This window comes from Strongylocentrotus purpuratus, unplaced genomic scaffold (assembly GCF_000002235.5).
Source record: "Strongylocentrotus purpuratus isolate Spur 01 unplaced genomic scaffold, Spur_5.0 spur5_scaffold_21, whole genome shotgun sequence".
Taxonomy (NCBI): domain Eukaryota; kingdom Metazoa; phylum Echinodermata; class Echinoidea; order Camarodonta; family Strongylocentrotidae; genus Strongylocentrotus; species Strongylocentrotus purpuratus.
The window spans coordinates 14,420,983-14,440,800 of record NW_022145607.1 but is presented as its reverse complement, the minus strand read 5'-3'; the positions used below and the strand labels follow the sequence as shown (position 1 = coordinate 14,440,800).

The window sequence follows — 19,818 nt, the reverse complement described above, 5'->3', positions numbered from 1 at the left end:
AAATCTTTATATTCAATTTTTCTCGAAAACAGAAGTGTTTCAGGGGCTAAAATTTCTAATACTTTTAATACATTCACAGGGGCATCCAAATATATATAAATTGTAAAGAATCATTATCCACCCATTTTTTAAAATTTCCCAAAACTTTGTAATAGATCTAGATCTATACCTTTAACGTTAAAAAAAATGTAAAAATACACATTTTTTTCTTTCCCTCACCCCCTCCCTGGATCCGCCACTGTGGTTAGGGCCCAACCCCCCCCCGGCAAGCTCCCTCCCTAGCCCCCCCCCCCTTTCATCCGTACGCCAGTGGCTATGCCTATAGCAGTACAGTTAAAATAGTGTACTGTAGGCACTGGGAGTTCGTAGACTAAGTCAATATAAAGTTAGACTCTAGTTCTAGTCGTAATCTTGCTCAGTGTTGTGCAATAGACTAAGTTAGACCTAGGTCTATATTTCTTCTTCTTCTTCGCTATATAAGTACAGTATAGGCCACCGTCGGGTGTTTTCACGTATGAAGGGGTGACCAAAGTTCGCGGACATTTTAGAACATATTACAAAATGTGATATTCGATCTATGATTTCTCACATTCTACACAACTTTATTCATTTCAATTATTACCAAATGGACGGCAAAGTTTTTTACTACAGATTGGTTCAACTAGAAAAATTTACCGTTGAAGGATTTCGGAGATACCGCGATCTAAAAATTCGATGTCCGATCGTGCGTGCGCCCTGCATCTAAAAAAGTCATAAAAACAATGAGACCTAACTTCACGCACGGTGGTTTACAGTTGATTTATCAAAAAATGCGATCCATCAAAAATAAGATAATATCATAATTTGCAAGGCAGGATATCGTACAATCAGTTAGACCACTCTTTACTTACAATTTTGAGGATTTCTGATCTCAAAATGAAGATTTCCAGACCCTTATCGGTAAGTTGATAATTTTTCGGAACGGACGCAAATAACTGCAAAATTTGCCGATCTTTTGTCAATATTTTCACAATTTCGCACCCAATTCTAAAGAAAATCTCGTTTCTGGGTAATTTTATGACCCTCTTTCCATTGGTGATATCAGATTTTCGAAATCTTACCGATTTTTTGAGAAAGCGAACTTTGGTCACGCGCGAACTTTGGTCACACCGCCATACTGATACTCATCTCCACCCGGCCAAGGGAGAATTGTCTGTCGTCTGTCGAGCTGATTATTACTTTAATACGAATCAGACCGCCATCATCCTGCATCATGGTGTTCACTATTCTGGGGTTTACCGTTTCATGGCCTTTGGTTGGTACATTAGTAGCCATCATTGTTGGGTAAGTTTGTTCTGCATAGTGATAAGTGGTGCCACAAGGAGCACTCCAGCAAAGCATAGAGTCCAATTGATTATCACGTATACTAGTATACTCGGCCGGTACCATATGTAGTCATACTGTACTGTACTGTAGTCATACTCATACTCATAGGAGTACGAATTAATACGTACTACGATCAGGGTGAGATAAATTAAACTCCCTAGCATGCAATATATAGTGCTATCAATCATCAATTATATACTTCTGTACTGATGTCATGTAGACAGTACTAAATATCAATCCATGTTCCTGTAACATGTTAAGGTGCCAGGTTAAATAGTTAAAATAGATAAAGAGATATATAGGCCCATAACTTTAAAACATGATTGTGAGATAGAAAAATGCACAAATTTCCCCTACACCTTATGTAATGAATAATGCTGTCTCCTCCCCCAGTAAAATCTAGTTACAGGCCTGTAAAAATGCCAGAGGTAAACAATTCCTTTTCTCCTAATGCGTACTTGCCCTTTTTGTCTCGCCTGCGTAGCAAAAAGCGAGACATAGGCGCCGCTTTTCCGGTGACGGCGGCGACGGCGACGGCGGAATGAAAGAATTTGTTTAAACCTATATACTCTAATCCTTTTCATCAGTTTCTTTAATTTATTTGTGAGGTTTTCATACAGTATTATGAGCTGACAAGTCACATACTCTTTGAGCAGTGGTCTTGTAATCATAATGTGCAAGGGTTGCATAGGTCTCTTGAAACTTCCTGCCAACTCCACTGATTACATAAACATCTACAAATATTTACTTGCTTGCTTAGCATTCGGGTAAAAGTTAACCCAGTGCTCCTGATAAGTATTGATTATTTCATGTAGTAAGATCCTAGATGTATAACAACAAATGAGTTTTTGTTGTCATGTACATGTAGCAGGTTTTAAGCTCCTTTTTTAATCTTTTAATCCAATTAGGTATGAAATTTGGCATATGACATATTTCAAACGGAAAGGAGTCAAGGGGCCGATTCCTTTTCCTGTTGTGGGCCACTCGATTGATTTGTTTCAAGTAAGTATATGGAGAAACAGTGGTTGAAATATATTTCTGTAGTATTAACATTTTCAGCTCTGTCTAAAGGTAAAGGCATAATAATAAACAAAATAATAATAGTGTTTAATTTTCCCCCAAATTTTGAAACCCTTGTTATGTCGTAGTCATTCTGTGCAAAACAAGTGACAAGAGAGCTAAAATGATCTTTCTTTTAAATGAGTACGGTAAATTAATTACTAAGTTGAACTTTGTTGAAAGAGATCAGTTGTGATGACAGCTGAAGCAGGTCCATATTGATTGATAACATGTAGAAGGTAATAGTGTCATGAGAAATCTGACAAGTCTGACATATACGAATAAGTGAGAGTTGGAATTCCCATTCATTTGAATCTACTGTGTTTTATTTCACAGGGAATTCATTGGAAGAGTCAAGAATATGTCAGAAAGTATGGAAATGTCTTTGGGTAAGTATTTTTGTTTTCTTTTACAAACATTGCTAGAGGTGAATCTAGAGCAGGGAGCTTCCCCTTATAAGAAAAGGATCAACATGAAATACTAGCCTATTTTTGGACTATGTGTGAAAATAGATAGGAAGGGATATTTTCTGTGTGTCACAACATCCCCCCCCCCCGCTCCCACCCCCTCTCAGACGATCTGGAGAGGGTTAATTGGATTGGACAATCCTGGATCTGCCCCGGATATAACTGTAGTTCCTGTAGGCATCGTTGATACATATCGTGTAAATGTATTTGAGAGGAATCTAGAATTCCCTTATTGTATGGGGAGTTCTCCATTTTACAGTGGTACAAAAAGTATTGCTTATAGTTGTCAGTTATACCATTTCATTGTTATACTACTTAATTAATCTCTCACATGGTGCAACCGTAAGATATGATACTTGATTTATATCTTAAACTTTTGTTGTTATCGTCATTTTTTTCTAATTGTAGAAACAATTCTTACAGTCATCTTTTCAAATGTAACAATGGTTCTTTCTACTTCAAAGTGATTTAAAACGAAACCGAGAAGTATCGATGTTCTATCATAACTTAATCACAACTATAATTAATGAATGATACATATTTGGAAGGCTTAGAGTCTCCTCTTTCATGTGATGCTATTCAGATAATGCATATTTCACGCATAACTGATTCAAAGCAATTTGAAGGAAGGAAACCAAAAAGACATTTGGCGGGCGGTATCTGAATTTCGAAGAAAAATTCACATTTCTAGAAAGTTGAGTTTCTGCCCTTTCATATGACACCTCAATCAGGAAAAATGAGCGAGGAATGACAAAGTTCTGTTTGTTTAAAGTAGTGCTTGCATTTCCATAATTTTATTAAACGAATTCGTTTTCACTGGCTGCCTGCCGTATCAATAAACAAAAGTAACAAAAGACTTAACTCCGTTTCGTTGACAATCAGCCGTAGACGAGAGTCTTCATGCATGGCTGATTGTCAACGAAACGGAGTTAAGTCTTTTGTCAAATCTGATTTTTGCTACGGCAGGCACCCAGTGAAAACGAATTCGTTTGTTAAAATTATGAAAATGTAAGGGCTACTTTAAACAAACAGAACTTTGTTATTCCTGGCTCATTTTTCTTGATTGAGGTATCATATGAAAGAGCAGAAAATGAACTTTCTAGAAATATGAATTTTTCTTTGAAATTCAGATACCGCCCGCCAAATTACTTTTTGGTTTCCTTCCTTCAAATTGTTTTTAATCACTCATGCCTGAAATATGCATCACGTGAGTAGCATCAACTGAAAGAGGAGACTCTAAGCTTTCCAAATATGTATCATTCATTAATAATGGTTGTGATTAAGTTATGATAAAACATTGATACTTCTCGGTTTCGTTTTTTCTGGGACGCACTGTATAACATTTTGTTTAAAAAATTGCATAAGGGAGAAAAAAATGCATTTGTCAAAATGTTATTTTTTTTCTAACAACCCTTCTTACCAATATTTACATGTTTAGTGTCCATTATCTAAAGTCCATTGAATGTTATATTGTTCTGAATATTTTACATTTCCAGCATGTTCATGTTTTCGTCGCCTGTGTTCTTCATAAGTGACCTTGACATGGTGAAGGATATCGCAGTCAAGAGCTTCAGCAAATTCATGAACCACAAGGTAACTTTATAGAGTGGAACCTCTACATAATATAAGTAGGCCCATAGCTTTGAAGACTTATGGTCATAGTCAAGTTACGTTGTCTGAAATTCTGTGAGACAATTCCCTCACTCTTACCATAAGGATGCAAGTGGTTGAATTTGTTTTCAAAACTGACTTCATTTAGAAGAACTTACCTTTTTTGTGGTTAGAAATTCATGCTACATGTATGAAACTTTTATGAGTTTTGCTCAATCTGTACCAATATCTTTCTCCCCCTTCTTTTAGTTTTTAATTTTCTATTACCTTTCCTTTTATCAGGTGGGCTGTATATCGTACAGACCACCTTATAATTTCGTTAGAATTGCCTTTATTTATTTATTCTTTATTTTTCTTATTTCGAACCACTTTTTTGTAAGCACGATTACTTGGAAATGGCTCAATCACATGCCTTCAAATTTGGCACACATATGTACATGTATAGGCATATGTACAAAGCACAATAACGTTTTCAACATTGACCTTCACTGATGACGTCATCTAGGCGCCATTTTGTAAAAATTTTACGAAAGTCAACACATGATCATATCTTCATAACCAAAGGATATTTCTCATTCATATTTATCATGATCAAGGTCAATATCCGTCCGGTCAATTGCAGGTACGTCCACGCGTCAATGCGCGCGCAAAATTTTAAAATGCTCAAAATCGTCTCAAAATAAGTTTGCATACGTTTAAGGCCATTCTAAGCATTTTATATAAAATCGCCCATACGCGCATGCGCGCTCGTTTTTCGCGCGTTAAACTATTACACAACATAGAATCGCCATTGTTTTTTCTTTCATAATATTCCACATATTTTTACAAACAAATTGATACCATGTTTGTCTCTTTATGACTATTAATAACGGAATGATCGACCGTTTAACATAAATTTCCGTGCACGCGAGCTCTTGTATTACATAGCATATATGGGCAAAAACATGCCTATACAAAATCCATTGTAGCTCTTTAGGATGCAAGGTGACCCCAATTTGTTTCTTCTTATTGTGATAGAATATGAATTGGAAATATGATTTTAAGTCTCATTTGACCCTCACTTTTCTCATGACGTCATCATAATGGCCTCCGAACTCATAATTTCAATTATGATGTCAGCATATTTTGGGAAAATTGATTGTATCTCTGTAAAATAATATTGATCAATTTTCTTCCAAATTTTGATATGTTCTAGCTGAGACAATTTTCTACAAATGGGGCCTGTCACCACGAAATGAGTCCAGTTGGTCAAAAATTTTATTCCTGTTTTTAAGTATTATATGAATCTACATTAAGTAAGCTTTAAATTAAGGGGTCACACATTAAAATTGATAAATTATATCCAGAAATATGAACAAAAATCTAATTGGACTTTATAAACAATGGGATTACCCAGTTTTGAGATAATTAGGTGTAAAGTTAATGATGCGTAACATAGCCTATATCATTTGCCAAAAAATGTTAGAAGGAGATATTTCCGTGACCTAAGCTCTGGGGACATAAACTACAAGACATTAATAAGTCGATTTTTGGAAAAATCTTAAATGTGGTAGGTGGGTCAATTTTCAGTACATACACACTATACATCGCTATTACTACGATTGAGCCTAATGCGACACTGGACTCATTTCGTGGTGACTGGCCCCAAATGTCGTCATCACAATTTTTCATTTTGACAAAAGCATCATGGCGTATTTTTGCGATTAAAGGAGGAATGTCAATTTTTCAAATGTTGCGTGTATTCTCTATGGGACATGATTTTTTCTCAAAACTCGATTCTACATTCCCGTCTTTCGCGAGCAATATCTCCGTCGTTTTAACTTCGTTTACGCTGAACTTCAAGTATGTTGTAGCTAAGACAATAAGCTATCTCAAATGTGCCCTTCATTTTGTCTCAAATTTTAGTCGGACCAGTCCACCTATACTTGTTCCAAACAAGTATGACAAATCTAGTTATATTATGTTTTTGGGTTGTCGACCGTCCGTCCGTCCGTACATAAGTACGTCCGTACGTTCCGTTCTCGTGATCGCGTTATCTCAAGAACCAATTGATGGATTCCCGCCAAACTTAGGTCATGTATGTATCTTGCAGAGCCAAGGAACTGATTAGATTTTGGGGTCGCGAGATCCAAGGTCACAGTTCACAGGGCTCATTATGTATGCAAAAATAGCTCGTGATCGCGTTATCTCAATAACCCATCAATGGATTCCCGCCAAACTTGGGTCATGTATGTATCTTGCAAAGCCAATGAATTACGGATTAGATTTTAGGGTTACGAGATCCAAGGTCAAAGGTCACAGGGCTCATTATGTATGCAAACCTAGCTCGTGATCGCGTTATCTCAAGAACCAATTGATGGATTCCCCCCCACCCTTGGGTCATGTATTTATCTTGCAGAGTTAATGCACTGATTAGATTTTGGGATAACGAGGTCAAATGTCAAAGGTCACAGGGCTCATTATGTTTGCAAAAATAGCTCGCTTCTGTTTTGGTTTGCAAAATTGCTCCATGGCGGAGGCATCATTTTCGACTGCGCGCGGTCGGAGGTCCATCTAGTTTCTTTTACAACAACTAGAATGGATTATTTTTGGTATAGGAATTATTCAGCCTGCTTCGACGGTCATTGCATGGAGAATCATCATTTGGTAATATATTGCTTGGATTACAAAACTAATATATTAGCTTGATGATGTCATTGATTTAATATTTGGATAATTCCATCTTAAAAGATTCATGTTTCTTCTTTCAGACATTTGTGTTGAAGTCTCGGCCATTTGACAAGGCATTAATAGGCCTAAAAGATCAGCACTGGAAGGATGTGAGAAATGTCATTACACCAACCTTCAGCGCAGTCAAGATGAAACAGGTATCTTTTCATGGAATAACATATGGTACAACGAAAATCTGATGTAAAGCGTATCTGATACATAATTATTTATAGCCTACGTCTGTCTGTAAAGAAACTGTTTCGAAAGTTTATGTGGTCATCAATTAGGAATAAAATAAAGGAACATTAGTCAATTGTCATATCACATGATATTTTATTTCTAATACTTTTTATTAATATAACAAATGGGAAAAGACAAATTATAGGGTTTTTTCAGACCCAACTCCTGCCTCTGATTTTGAAAAAGAAAATGACACAAGGTCAGTTTGTGCAGTGCATTATTCATCTGAATTTTGTGGAAAATGATTATATCATGTATGAGGAAATGGAAGGCATGACTATTGGAAGTTGAAGTAATTTTATTATATGATCGTGGCATATAGATCTGTAAAACATCCTTTATAATGCGTACCTTTTATCTTTGTGAATTCCATCATGCAGCTGTCGGGATTACTCAATGAATCCAGTGACACTTTGGTGAAAAACTTTGGAGCGATTCAGGAGAAGGAGGGCAACGTGAAAGTATTTAGGTAAGCTCATGATAAATCATTGTAATGTGAAACCTTGAATAGTCTAGAATAATCTCTTTTGAAAATGAACTCTTTTGTTGCATATTATGCTTCCAAACAGCACCAAATCCTTAGTAGAACGAGTAGTTTGTTTTTCTTTGTCTTTATTAAGCCTATTAGGTGAAATGAAGAGTTTATGATTATTTAATGGTCAAGTCTAAACAAACTTTGATGATTTTGATACTCTGTTTAGCTCTATGTGTGTGTAGCTGGACTCAGAACTACATGTAGCTAGACTGGCCAGTTTGAGAAATTGGTGATACATTTGGAGGGCTTGACACAATTCAACACACCTGTCATCCACTAGCCAGATATACATGTAGAACAAGTATCATATAATGACAGGTCATGACAAATCATAAGCCAGTGAATGCTTACTTGATTTTGAAGTTATTTAAGTCCAATTGCATCTTGTCATAACCAAGTTGTCCCTATGAAATTAAGTATGGTTTCTCACTTTCCCATTTTTGTTCTTTCTCTAGTTTATTTGAAGCTTTCACAATGGATGGAATTGCCAAGTGTGCATTTGGAATACAAGTAGATTCACAGAACGACCCCAGTGATCCGTTTGTCACCCATGCTAAGGACTTGATGAAGAACAGGTTCGCTTTGAAGTTTGTGATTGCTGGTGAGTTGAAATAGCATCGTAATTAAACCAACTTCAGCTGGGATGTAAAGTATAATGACTATGAATAGCTCATTCTTTAATGTAATGAACTATTGAAATCAAAAGAAAATGTTAGATGATCACTATAATGGGATCATCATTGTTTTTGTCCCAGAACACATTGTACAATACACAAAAGACCTTGTGTAGTCAATGTGGACACCCTTATCCTCTGAGACAGAGCACCTGATTTTCATTTATATTCATCATGCATCCTATTGCAATCAAATATGATTTAGTACCCCTCATTTGTTAAGCTTATGATAGATTTTCTGTATCATTATATTTTTTTTTGTTATTTCAAGTAACATTGCCTTAATGAATTTTATTTGGTATATTTTATGCTAAATTGAGGGTATATCTTTGGTGATTACAGAGTATACTCTGTATTGTGAAAAAAAAAAGGGATGGGTGAATATTTTACTTTAAATCGATCACTGATCATCCGCAGTAGATGTGCCATCATATTCAAAGTTCCTTTATAATGACAAGTTATTGCCATCGGGTGCATTTTTCATATTCCAAACATTTTCTTTTTTTGGACAACATAGAAATATTTGAAATTACTAACAGTTGAATTGAGTGTTATCATTCAAAATTGAATGCTGTAGATATTGCTTCCATTTTAATCATGATAGTGATCCCTTGGGTTTTTTTCTTTTTGTCAGGAATATTCCCTAGAATTGGCAAAATAATGGATTACTTTGAAGTCAGCACATTGCCACCTGAAGTTTCGAGCTTTTTCATATCTGTGGTTGATCAAGCTATTGCTGCTCGCAAGGAGAGTGGGGGCTCAAAGGTACCTAGCTGTATGATATATCTGTAAAGCGCTTAGACACATCGTTGATGTATTAAGCGCTATAAAAAAGCCGAATATTGTTATTATCATTATAGCTTGGAAAGAACTGCCTCTTGATAGATTTACACGTCCATGATAGAATGGGTTTTGTTCTGTAAATAGTGTTTTAATGGTTGTGTACTTTAACTTGAAACAGCATATGTTTTTAATTTGTAAAATTGATGAAGAATTTGCAAAGATGGGTCTTACAGTTATAGTTGTGTTTTAGATCTGATTAGCTAATACAATTTCTGTATGTGGTTCATATTATTAGGGCAATAATAAGACCGTAAGGAAGTGCCAATGGCATGTATTCTTGGTTAATCAGTAAACACCACTGTGCTTCCACTGTGGTGATGTATTGATAAAGCCTCTAACTCTCATACTAGATATACTGGGTTCACTCCTTGCTTGGTGCTTACACAAATTCCTCGGACAAGGTGTTTTGCCCTCATTTTCCCCTCTCTTCTCAATTCAATACTTATTTCAGAAATAAAAGTATTTTACTCAGTTTGGCCGGGGGAATAGATAAAATACTAAGACACAAATTGTTATTCAGTTGACTCTTTTGGCTATTAAAGCTTACATACTCTTTTTAAAATTTAAGACAGCTCCCAAGCAGACATAAGCCTATTATTTTGGAGGCCTTGGTTTGCAGGGATATGGTTTTCATATGCAGTCATCATAAGCTGTGCACAATTATATTAGCATTCATTTATGATGCATTCATTTTGAATTATTTTGGATCGACCATGTGACATCACAATGATAATCAATAAGTATTTTGCTTTAAAGTCAGCTTGCTAAAGTAAAAATGCTTCTATGTGGTTCTTACATGTATATGAAATAAGTCATTTTACTAGCCGTACCAATGCTAATCAAATACTGGCTTCATCCACGTATTGAATATAGCCCAGGTACTTCCAGTGCTTTCCTCATATCAACAATAATATTCTCACCATTATTTTCCTTGAATTATACTATGACCTATTTAATAATAGATGAAAGACTTCCTTCAGCTCATGTTGAATGCAGCGCAGGAGAACAAATCAGAGAAGGAGATGATAGAAGAGAAACCGCAGGACGAGAAAGTAGAAGGTGATCTCTATGCTTTGATTGAAGACCAGGACAACAAAAGTTACTTTGATTTGAAGAAGAGTAAGAAGACAACTCTGACAAAGGATGAGATATACGGACAGGTATGATTGTATCATGCTATTCTCCATCAATATACTATACCGGTAGTCCATACAAATTCTTTCAGAAAAATCCTTTTCCCATTTTAAGCATGTTTATATTTATCAAGTCAGTCATGTTTCAATATATTTTTCTACTTTTGACATACCAAAGATTTCTTCTGACTGTCCTTCCAATTGTCTTTTACAGTCAGATCATAGTGATTTTCTACGGGGGGGGGGGGGGGGGGGTGATTACACGATATCTGCCAGTTCAGTTCTCCCAGATGGCAAAATGATAACTCCTTCTGTTTGGTTTTATAACTGACCGGTCTTACGTAATGTACTTGGAAGATTCCATCCTGGGAGGAACGTTTATCAAAATAAATCGCTCTCCCAACCAAATTAAATGCTCTCTATATAAATATATTTGGCCATGCACTCAGTTGTTCTCAGGACTTTTTGCTTTGTGAGATTTTTCTTTATATACAGTAATTTGGAATTCTACCTAGTCTGCTGTGAGTGAACTACGACACATAGAAACTCCTAAAGTTGGCACTTAAATGCAAAATAGTGTATGTTAGCTCTCTCCTTTGCATTTACTAGGCTATGCTCTTCTTTCTGGCTGGGTATGACACTATCAACACAACGCTTGGTTTCCTGACCTATTCCCTGGCTACTAATCCTGAGGTTCAAGACAAACTCATTGAAGAAATTGATAACGAAACCCCGGCTAGAGACGACGTTGGCTATAACTCCGTTGCAAAGATGTCCTATCTGGACAACGTTGTTTGTGAGATTCTTCGGCTCTATCCTGCAGGCCTTATGTGAGTATTATAGACAAATATAAACTGCCTGGAGAATTAAACTAAGATTAAATCTACAAAGTCAAGGTAACAGAGCAGTAGTACTGTATAGTTGGCAAAATAGAAATTGGATAGCTCCTTCAAGGTGTTCAGTTATTACACCTGGGTGGAGTGTGGTAAATGTACATTACTCAGATTATTGTCTTGCCACAGGACATTAGTGCCATTGTAGGCAATTGAACCATGTACCTTGTGCTCTCTAGTCTATTGATGTATCCACTATACCTGCATTACCTCTATTCCTATTTCAGAATTGAACGACAGTGTAATGAAACCCATGTCTGCAATGGCCTCACCATCCCTAAAGATAGTCAAATCTTTTTCCCTGTCTATGCCATCCATCGTGACCCTGCAATCTGGCCCGATCCAGAGAAGTTTGACCCGGAAAGGTAAGTTTTTAGCTATAGATGTGCATGTAGAGGAGGGCTACTAGACTTGGGTTGAGAGGAGGTAACTATATGGGGAAATTTCGAGAGAGAGAGATGCTGTAATGCAGTTTGGAAGTTTCCTGACTTTCCATGCACTGGTCTCTGTAGATTCAAGTTAACTCTGGTTGAAGATCAAGGTTTTGTTATGATCAAGAGGATTGGATTGGAAGAATGTGAATAGATTATGTTAGTACTTCATGACATTTCGCTCATATTTTATATTTATTGCAAAGACTCTGAATCACTTGTTACACTTGAGGTGACATAGGGTTTGGGTGGAGAGGTTGACGGGGGTTATCTTTGGGAGCAACGACTTGTGAGTCTGAGGTGATCTGAATTCTAGTTATGAGCACACCTATCATTGGGTGTTAAGAACAATCTTAATGTCTTCATCCCCATTATGTAGGTTCACTAAGGAGAATCGGGAGGGGCGTCACCCTTTGGCCTGGATGCCATTCGGTGCTGGTCCTAGGAACTGCATCGGGATGAGGTTTGCTCTGATGGAGATCAAGATGGCCACCGTTCGTCTTCTCCAGAAATACCGCTTTGAGACCTGCCCAGAGACTCAGGTAGGATAACATCACTTTCATGCCCCATTCAGACTCATTCAGACTAATTCCGAAATCAATCTTTTGACAAGTACAGGGTATAAGTGGCAAAGTGGAGATGTAAATGAGTTTTCTAGTGTACTTCTTTGTTACCAGGTACACAAATGTGAAGTCAACAATAATTATTTCTTGTTCATATACCACAACAATTTATTGAAGGTTGCAATTAATTTGTTTGCAGATTATATGGATTACCAGAATGTATTCATAGTTACAGGTAGTTCATGGTCATACTGTTAAGTTTTATTTTGTATTCCTCCTCTTCCTCTCTCCCTCCTCCATTGCTCACAGATCCCCCCGAAATTTGCTAAAATGAGCCTCAAACCTGACGATGATTTGTATCTTCGTGTTGTGGAGAGAAGCTAAACCAAAGGAATAAGACTGAAGGTTAAAGGGTCACACTGCTCTTGAAATGGTATTGATCATACCATTAAGGACAGGATATGGTTAAAGGATGAATGAATAGGCCATTTTCGTAATGTAACCAAATTTAATGCATAAGTCTTTGTGCAGTGGCTCAATACATATTATTTCATTCACCTAAAAAGAATAATAGTATTTCAATAGACAGAATCCGTATTGCATACATTAGTTGTTGCCAGGTTGGACAAACATTATGGCTTGACCTACCTAGCAACACTTAATATGTGCAGTTTGCATTCTGACTATTGAAATTCTATTATTCTTATCAGGTGAATGAAATAACGTGTATTGAGGCACTTCACAGAGACTTATGCGTTAAGTTTGGTTACATTAATGAAAATGGCCTATTAGTGATACCCCCTCAAAACTGGATTAATGCATTATATATTTATGAGGTTCCCTTTGGATCATATCATGATTTGATTTACATGTACTGAGCAAGTGAGCAAAATTTCACACTGAGAATACATGCTGAAAGCCTCTGGCTGTGTTGAATGTATTGCGTTTTGCAGACTTGGGAGCAAGGGACAGTCAAATGATATAAAATGTAAACAAAATCAAGACATCAGATTTTCATGTAAGTGAAATGTCATCTTTAGTGTGCATTGGACATTTTATGTACTTGAATGAATATATATATATATATATATATATATATATATAATTTTTTTTGGATTAAATTCATTTTTCTATGGAGGCTAAATTTTCACCAAAGATGTAAACAAAAAAAGGTTGATTTTCATATAATAAATACACATGAAATTATGTTATAGTATGTGCTGTATTTTTGTTTTACAGGCAATATTTGTCCATTCAGAGGGACGCACAGGAAAGTGAGAGTTGTTGTATACCTAGGAGAGGAGCATACCGTACAAAAAAAGAAGTAAAATTAACGTTAAAAAAATGTAAAAATACACATTTGTTTTCCTCCCCTCCCCTGGGGAGCATTCCAGCCAGTCGCCATTTGACAAGCTCGTTTAACCATATGAACTTTCGCATCCTACCGGGTACCCATTTAACCCCTGGGTTTTTTCGTTAGAACTCCTCTAAATGGACCTGGTAATGATGAATACAACATGATTGAAAGTCCAAAGATGACATCATCAGGCGACTTCAAGTATCAGAAAGCTCCCGATGTCGACACCGCCATCGAAGCCTGAACTCGGGCCAAAAATGTCATAGAATTGTAGTTGTCTTTAATAGGGGCGATCCACACATATAAAATCAATCAATCAGATAATGAGATGTAATTTGATAGTCTAAATTTAATTAAACAATAAAACGAGATACATTATGAGTTCACAAGTATTGTATTTGGCAAATAGAAAATGAATCAGATTGCCATTTACTGAAAGTTTTATGTGATTAGAAAGCTTGACAAGATTTTGAAAAAACAATTTAGTATTTAAGCATCGTAACACCTTGATTTAATTCAATGAAATATCTTAAATACAGAAATTAAGAGGGGCACAGGAAGGACAAGAATACTCTAGACAGGATGGATGTATCAGCGTGAGCAATGGGAAGAAATGGGTAGAAGGGGCAGAGAAGAAAGGAGGGCAAGATGGGGGTGGGGGAGGGGGGAAGAGGGAGGAGAAGAGATATATTCGAGAGAGAGAGAGAGAGAGGGAGAGAGAGGGGGGAATAGACAAGGGAGTTGTGCTAACGTAGAAGGCTAGTAAACAGAAGGTTATGGAATAACATGAATGATCGGTGAGTGGAGGTATAATACATCACTTGCATCTGACATAATTATCTAGTGTCAATTAATGTGAATGTAAATATTGGAGCTTGGGTATAGTTGGTATGTACATGACATTTCGTCAAATTCCTTTTATATTGATTACTAACAGTATAGTATGTATGTTAAAGAATATGGCATATTAATCAAACTGTTTATCTGTTGTGTAACCCATCGAGTATTTACGAAAAGAAGCATTTTAATGATAACTGTCTACATGATCTTTAAAAGATCATGTTTGATCAAATTTGTTTATTTATTTACCTCTTAGCTAAGAACTGAACAGATTTGAAATTGAATAACGGTGCTATACCTTTGATAGACCAGCCGCAAGCATTATACCAATCGCGCCTCATTCATTGCTATCAATTCTCTCCGGAAGTTCTCGAATAGTCAGCCATCTCACTATTTATGACAAACTGTGATTCTTTATCTTCACCCGTTTTGGTGTGTTTAAAAATATAGTCATCAATCTCTATTGGCTCTTTAACTTCTTTGACATTTCTACCGCTTTGATTACTGCGCACTGTAAACATGATAAATAAAGCCCTTTTTTGATTAAGTCAACAGTTTGTGGAGATGTCGTGGTAAAGTGGTTAATTGAATTTTCTCTTAAACCAAGCATGAACTCCTAATGGGGCTCCCAACACTTTAGAGGGGCTTTAATAACATAGGGATAATTGAATAAACAAAATGCATTTTTCTTTAATATTTACAAGCAAATTATAAAATTTTATCCCACACTTCTATTATAAGTAATCATAACTATTCTACGCTAGTTCAAGTAAAATATATTTCAGTGCACCAATTTTATTGAAGGCAAAGCGCTGCCAAATTACAAACACAAAATCAAAGGAAACTTGATTAAGATAATTTCCTTTATCTAATGAAAAGGGCGAATTAACAGTGTAGAACTGTGTTTCAAAATTTTTTTTTTTTTTAAATCACCGAAAGAAGTTACGAATAAGTTTTCTGGCTTCTCTAGTACTCAACAGATATGCAACAGGCTGAATCCAGTTACTAGAGGAACTGATTGCATCAAAGAGATCCCTCAGGAAATGGTTATTGAAACCGAAGTACACAACGCCAGGAATCCAACAGACATAGAAAGCAGCTTGGAGAAGCAACACAGTCACAACCCCTTTGAACCTTCGTGCGGATCTCCGTGGACGTGGATGTGGCCTTCGTCCGATCATGACAGTGTCGATTCTCTTGGTCAGGTTGGTTTCCTCGTTGTTGGATCTCTGCTGATGTGTCGTTTTGGCTTTCGAGGCGTGGCATGGGGCTGAAGACATCGCAGCAATGGCTCTGGATTGCTTCAGCACGATTCTCAGCAAGCCGACGTTTGTCCATGTCGTAATTCCGAAGGCGACGGCTATCGGGACGCTGATGAAACAAGCGTTGAAGGAATCAACCCAATTGCTCGTTATGAATTTTTTGTCGCCGGTGCATTCCGCAATGAATTTCTTCGAAAAGGGTAAGCCGGGAAGTGGGAGGTATATCATACAAACCAACGAGATTGTTACAAGTCCGATAACGATCCATTTTTTGGTCTTGTCCAGCGAAGCCATCGTGGCATACCTTAAGGGGTGGCTGATGAGAAGATACTTGTTCATACACAACCCAGATATAGACGCCATGTTGCTGAAAAGCAAGACATAGTAGAAGAAAGGAAGGGTGGAATTGATCACGGTGCAAATTATGACGTCGCCTTTTGAAGCCTTCCATGTGAGAGACCAAATGCCGCCGATTACAGATTGGATCAAGTCAAGAAGAGCATGTACTTGGTAAACTAATGCCACTTCTTCAGGCATGGAAACTTGCTTTGATATCACCACAACGGCGATTACATTCAAGGTAACAGAGATTACTATATTTAAAGAGAAAAAAATGAAAGTAAAAAGACTTCCATCAAAAGGTTCTGTTCCGTTGTCATCACGTGTTACGTTTTCCATAATGCCTGAATGTCATCATAACAACGATTATGAAAGCTGTTTACCAGTATCCCGCTTGTGTCCTTGTCGTTGAATTTGATGGTGAAAATTCGAGTTTCATCGCTTCTGTCGGCCAAATTAAATATCACCGTCATTGCCGACCGAAAGACGAGAAAACGTCCGACTGAAACATACCCAAATTATTGAAAAGAAAAATGCCCATCAGAGAATGAAACACAGTACTTGAGGATACAGTACTGATGAAAACTCTGTCACATCTAGCTTGCAATTGCAGGATATCGGTTGAAAGTAAAACTGCTCACCACAGAAAGGTTAAAAGAATACTCGAAAGTTGTTAATATTGTGAGTGACACTATGTCAGATATGCACTCCGCAAGGTATTGATATCGATACACGTGATCACAAAACGAATGGCAGGGTGGTCGCTATATGCCTGTATTTGAACACTGATAAGAACACTTTAGAATGGTATTGACTATAATTGTCATCATGATCGATGGCAGACCTTTGACAATCAATTGAATGAAAACTCTCTTTCTGGCAGCCCCCCCCCCCCCACCTCCTTCTTTGATTTTCAAAGAGTTCGGGGAATTCATGCAGAGAATTGAGAAACAAATGGCTTGGTATAAATTGGAAATGAATTATCAAACAATTGCATCATTATGATTTTCTGTTTTTCTTTTGCTTCGATCCTTCATGACTCAAATTGATTATCTATCTGAATAGATATTCACTGAAAGGAAAGGAGGGAATACACTTCGACCGTAGATTGACACTTAAATGTGTTTATTCGGAAATACAAGAGGTGTTCACGGTAGTGCGAAGTATAGTATTCAGCATTTGTAAACTAATGAAATTGCCCACTGTTTGACCATTTGTGCCACACTTGTAGCGAGGTATGCATGTTATCTGCAATGGAACTGTGAGTAAATGACATTATAATTGTTGACTTAAGATTAAACGCACGTTTGTCAACCCTAACGTCATATTGACTGACCCTTTGAGTGTATTCGATTCTTTATTTTCGATGAATTTAATAAGATTCGATTTTCACTTCATGAAATTGAGGGGCTGAGCAAGGAAGATTGACGTATTTAGATAGCGGCATGAGTGCAAGACATTACGACTCGGTATGTATTCGTTCAAAATTCCGTTTGGGGTTGGGGGTGGGGGGCGACTTTGCATTGTGTTGAATAAAAGTATCTCATTTATAGCGAGGCCATTCGATATGTTCAATGAATTATATATCTTATTTTGCGCGGTCGAGTAGCAAACGAGCAAGAACAAATGCATGTCTTGTAATTCGGAACTTAAGAACTTCTTCTTCTTCTGTTCTTCTACAATTATGTTTGATATACCCCGTCCCCACAGCACCAAACCTAATTTGAATTGGTATCCACGCTGTATATATCTGGTAATTTGTGTTCTATTCTGTAATTTGTGTTCTATCCTAGATGTAATCTTCATCCGTTTTGATACGATGAGGGCAAGGCCGGCAAGAGCCCAAATGTTAATCAATCACTAAATACTTAAATGTTTGAAGTAGGCAAAATAAAATAAATGGTGCAATCATATTTTTTGGGGGAAAGATTCACTTCTGTTCTTGTTTATTTTCCCAATTTTTTAAAAATAATATAAAGTATTATGAAGGTGCATGTATATTACTAACAAAAAGTCAAAATACATATATAATCATATCATAATACAAATCAATTAAATAATTATACATTTACAAAAACACATAGTTGACAAATCATTTCAAAGGTGAAAATGCAGGAGACCGACATCTTAAGCATTAGTTCCAGTTCATTTCCAGTTATGATTACGAATGCTATTTGATATATATATTTAAGAATGGGCGAGTTTTTAAATATTTATTTTTTAGTTTGTATATTGATATAGTAGTCAACAACATTGTGTAAATTTAAACATATTTGTATTTGTTTGCATGTATAACAAAATATCAGCCAATCAACACGGGTATCTTAAAGCCATTCATTTTTAAAATCTATAAATAAGGTCCTAAGTATGGTAAATTAAAAAAAACGATTAAGCACTAATTCAAATTCAATAATTTAAACAGACTCTGTTATCATTGACATTCGTTTGGGACATGCTCTTTAAATAATTGAGGGCCAGTTTTCATTGTATGGCTAACGTCTTTTGAAGAAGAAAAATCAACGTAATATTACGACTCGATGCATGGTTCTACATTATAAAAGGATCACCATCTCACCTCACACAAACGCACGAACGCTCATAGGTCTGTGTAATTACGAGAAGAAAATAGCCCATAACTGTGGTGCTTTTGAATCTCACATTCACCAACTTACCACCAATGCGCATGGGCATACATTTACATAAATATGAATATTTATATGATTAACAATAGTAAGGATTTGATAACAGTATAATAATATAGTACTATTTACATCAATAAATGGTTTAAAAACCCTTGCACAATACACTCATTGATCAATATGGCAAGGTTATAAGAATAATAGTGGGTTCGTGTATAGGGCTTGTGTCTGTCAGACTTGATACTACTGGGGGGGGGGGGGGGGGGTGTTTCACAAAGACTAAAATCGACTTAAGTTTGACATGAACTATGGCAGGCCGTTCATGCCGCTAGTTTCTCTAACCATTCCTGGCATTGCTTTATCAAGGACGTATAAATAGTGGTAAAAAAATCTACATAGTTGAGCTTTTTATTTATAGAACACAATTGAGAGACCAATGGTGAGAGCAACCAGTGGCATGAATGGCCTGCCATAGTTTAAGTCCAACTTAAGTCGATCTTAGGCTTTTTTAAACTCCCCCAGGTGCACCGTGCTCCACTATTATTACCCCGTTTTAGCATGACTGCCATTATGGCGCTCTAGTATTTCAGGGAATTAGTTCCTGCCACATACCCATTTACCTCACCTGCACCGGATGTGACGTATTTTGATTCATGTCTTGCCAATAGACAATAGTGCCGCGGCGGGACTCGAACCGAGAACCACGTGATCCACAGTGACGTAACCACTAGACAGATCACATGTATTACTTGTTTATTCGCCTCATTAACGATCATGATAGCTGACTGACGCGAATGATAAATGAATGTGTTAAATTTTCTTATAGGTAATTGTCTATAAACAATTACAATAAACTCT

General features: G+C 36.6%; 1 protein-coding gene across 5 annotated transcripts; it reads left to right on the top strand.

The window, feature by feature from the left end:
• The first annotated feature begins 1,171 nt into the window (after nt 1–1,171).
• LOC578639 (cytochrome P450 3A56) lies at nt 1,172–18,776 on the top strand. Of its 5 annotated transcripts, XM_030995203.1 has the most exons (14): nt 1,172–1,323; nt 2,274–2,367; nt 2,761–2,813; nt 4,388–4,484; nt 7,253–7,369; nt 7,832–7,920; nt 8,442–8,587; nt 9,295–9,425; nt 10,466–10,663; nt 11,246–11,466; nt 11,757–11,894; nt 12,340–12,502; nt 12,833–12,956; nt 13,763–13,835. In XM_030995203.1, the coding sequence occupies exons 1-13, from the start codon at nt 1,253–1,255 to the stop codon at nt 12,905–12,907; spliced, it is 1,593 nt and encodes a 530-aa protein (XP_030851063.1). In that variant the 5' UTR covers nt 1,172–1,252; the 3' UTR covers nt 12,908–12,956; nt 13,763–13,835. The 5 variants fall into 5 exon arrangements, with proteins under 5 accessions (XP_030851063.1, XP_030851064.1, XP_030851065.1 ...); XM_030995204.1 differs by lacking the exons at nt 12,833–12,956; nt 13,763–13,835 and adding an exon at nt 15,691–18,776; XM_030995205.1 differs by lacking the exon at nt 12,833–12,956 and having other exon boundaries at nt 13,763–13,886.
• The last annotated feature ends 1,042 nt before the right edge of the window (nt 18,777–19,818 follow it).